Source organism: Quercus suber, unplaced genomic scaffold, assembly GCF_002906115.3.
Source record: "Quercus suber isolate HL8 unplaced genomic scaffold, Cork oak 2.0 scaffold_379, whole genome shotgun sequence".
Classification (NCBI taxonomy): domain Eukaryota; kingdom Viridiplantae; phylum Streptophyta; class Magnoliopsida; order Fagales; family Fagaceae; genus Quercus; species Quercus suber.
In genome coordinates, this window is record NW_027069831.1 from 370922 (window position 1) to 372764 (window position 1843).

The 1843-nt window shown below is 42.4% G+C and overlaps 1 protein-coding gene across 1 annotated transcript; it reads left to right on the forward strand.

Annotated features, from left to right (window-relative positions):
- Positions 1-200: 200 nt before the first annotated feature.
- On the forward strand, positions 201-1390 carry LOC112022450 (uncharacterized). The gene has a single exon (XM_065760731.1). The coding sequence runs from the start codon at positions 353-355 to the stop codon at positions 1292-1294; it is 942 nt and encodes a 313-aa protein (XP_065616803.1). The 5' UTR covers positions 201-352; the 3' UTR covers positions 1295-1390.
- Positions 1391-1843: the final 453 nt, after the last annotated feature.

Sequence of the window (1843 nt, forward strand, 5' to 3'; positions counted from 1 at the left end):
GCTGGCTAAGCTCACCTCATTGCTGAAGGAATCAATCGGTCAATTGTAGTTAATGTTATTCTCGGTCACATTTTTTTTTTGGTCATGTTAAGCCGTATTCCCCAAGTCACAGAAAACAAGTTCAAACTTGAAACCCCCCTTAGAAGCCTCTAGACCCATTGGAATTTCAACCCCACATCCATTCTCTTTAAACCCCCCACCTCTCCCCCCCAATTCTTCTTCACCACACTCTCTCTCTCTCTCTTTCCCTCTCACTTGCTTTTGTGATTTCCCCCCTCTTCTCCCAACAACAAAACCACACCCCCTTTCTGAGACAACCAAGCAAGAAGTGAAAACTTTGTCTCACAAAAACATGGGCACTTTGGTGGGACATGTGGCACCAGGCTTTGGGTTTTTCATCATTGGCTTATGGCACCTCTATAACCACATCAAGCTCTATGCTCAGTACCCAAATTCTTATACCTCTTTACCATGGTTTCCCACCTCAAAAATCAGGTACTTTGAGCTCTTCTTGATCATGGGAGGCTGTGTTGCCTCCATAGCCATGGAACTCTTCATAAGCCCTGATAGACACCAACCCTTTGACTCTGATGGAACCATCCCTTCCAACCATCTCCACAACTTTGAACACTCCAACATCTCACTGGCTTTCTTTGTCTATGCTGCTATTGCTATAGCTCTTGACAAAGTTGGCACCAAAGCTCAACATGGGCTAACACAATTGATTGGTGCCGTAGCCTTTGCACAAATGTTTCTTCTTTTTCGCTTTCACTCAACTGACCACATGGGCCCAGAAGGCCAATACCACTTACTTCTACAATTTGTTATTGTTATTTCTCTAGCCACCACTCTTATGGGAATTGGTAGCCCAAAGAGTTTCATAATCAGCTTTGTAAGGTCAGTCAGTATAGCTTTTCAAGGTGTGTGGCTTATGGTCATGGGCTTCATGTTGTGGATACCAGAATTGTTACCTAAAGGTTGCTTTTTGCACCTAGAAGAGGGTCACAAGGTGGCTAGATGTTCAGGGGATGAAGCACTTTATCGTGCTAAATCATTGATAGTCCTTCAATTTAGCTGGTACGTTGTTGGAGTCACCAGTTTAGCAGTGCTCTTCTATGTATTTTTGGTTAAAGCTTATGGAGAGAAGGTGGAGTATGCTTCATTGATAAAAGAAGAGGAACAAGAAGGAGAAGATTTTGATGATATTGAGTCCCAAAAGAAGAGCAAAATTGGCAATTCAACGAGCTTTATTCAAATGGGAAAAGTCTTTGCACCCGTTGACATGGAAAGGTAATAAAAGGAAAGAGGTAGATGTGATTAGGTATGTGTATAAAAAATATTAGGTTGGTGGGATCACGCTTCTATTTTTATCAATTTGGCCAGTAATAATGTNATTTTTTTTTTTTTTTTTTTTTTTTTTTTTTTTTTTTTTTTTTTTGGGGAAAAAAACTTTCAAATAGGTTTTTTTCCCCTTCATCCGGTTCCTATTTCTAAAAAATTTGTAGCTGAGTTGCAAACTTGTTTAATATTTTTTATTTTTTCACCCGGGCCCACATCTCAGTTTACTCTCTCTCCCTTTCTGTTTTTCTCTCGTCTCTTCCTCTCTCCCCACTCTCTGTTTTGTTCTCTCCTTTCTCTTTCTCGGTCCATCTCTCTCAGATCGGCGTGGTTGAGGGTGTGGGTTTGTGGGGATCGGCGTCTGTGGTGGACATCGGCGTTTGTGGTCGAGGTTGAGGTGTGGGTCACGGTGGTTGCTGGGCTGTGGAATTGATGAATCGGTGGTTGGGTTATGGAAATCGGTGACTGGGTTGTGGGAATCGGTGGCTGGGTTGTGTGGGTTTGG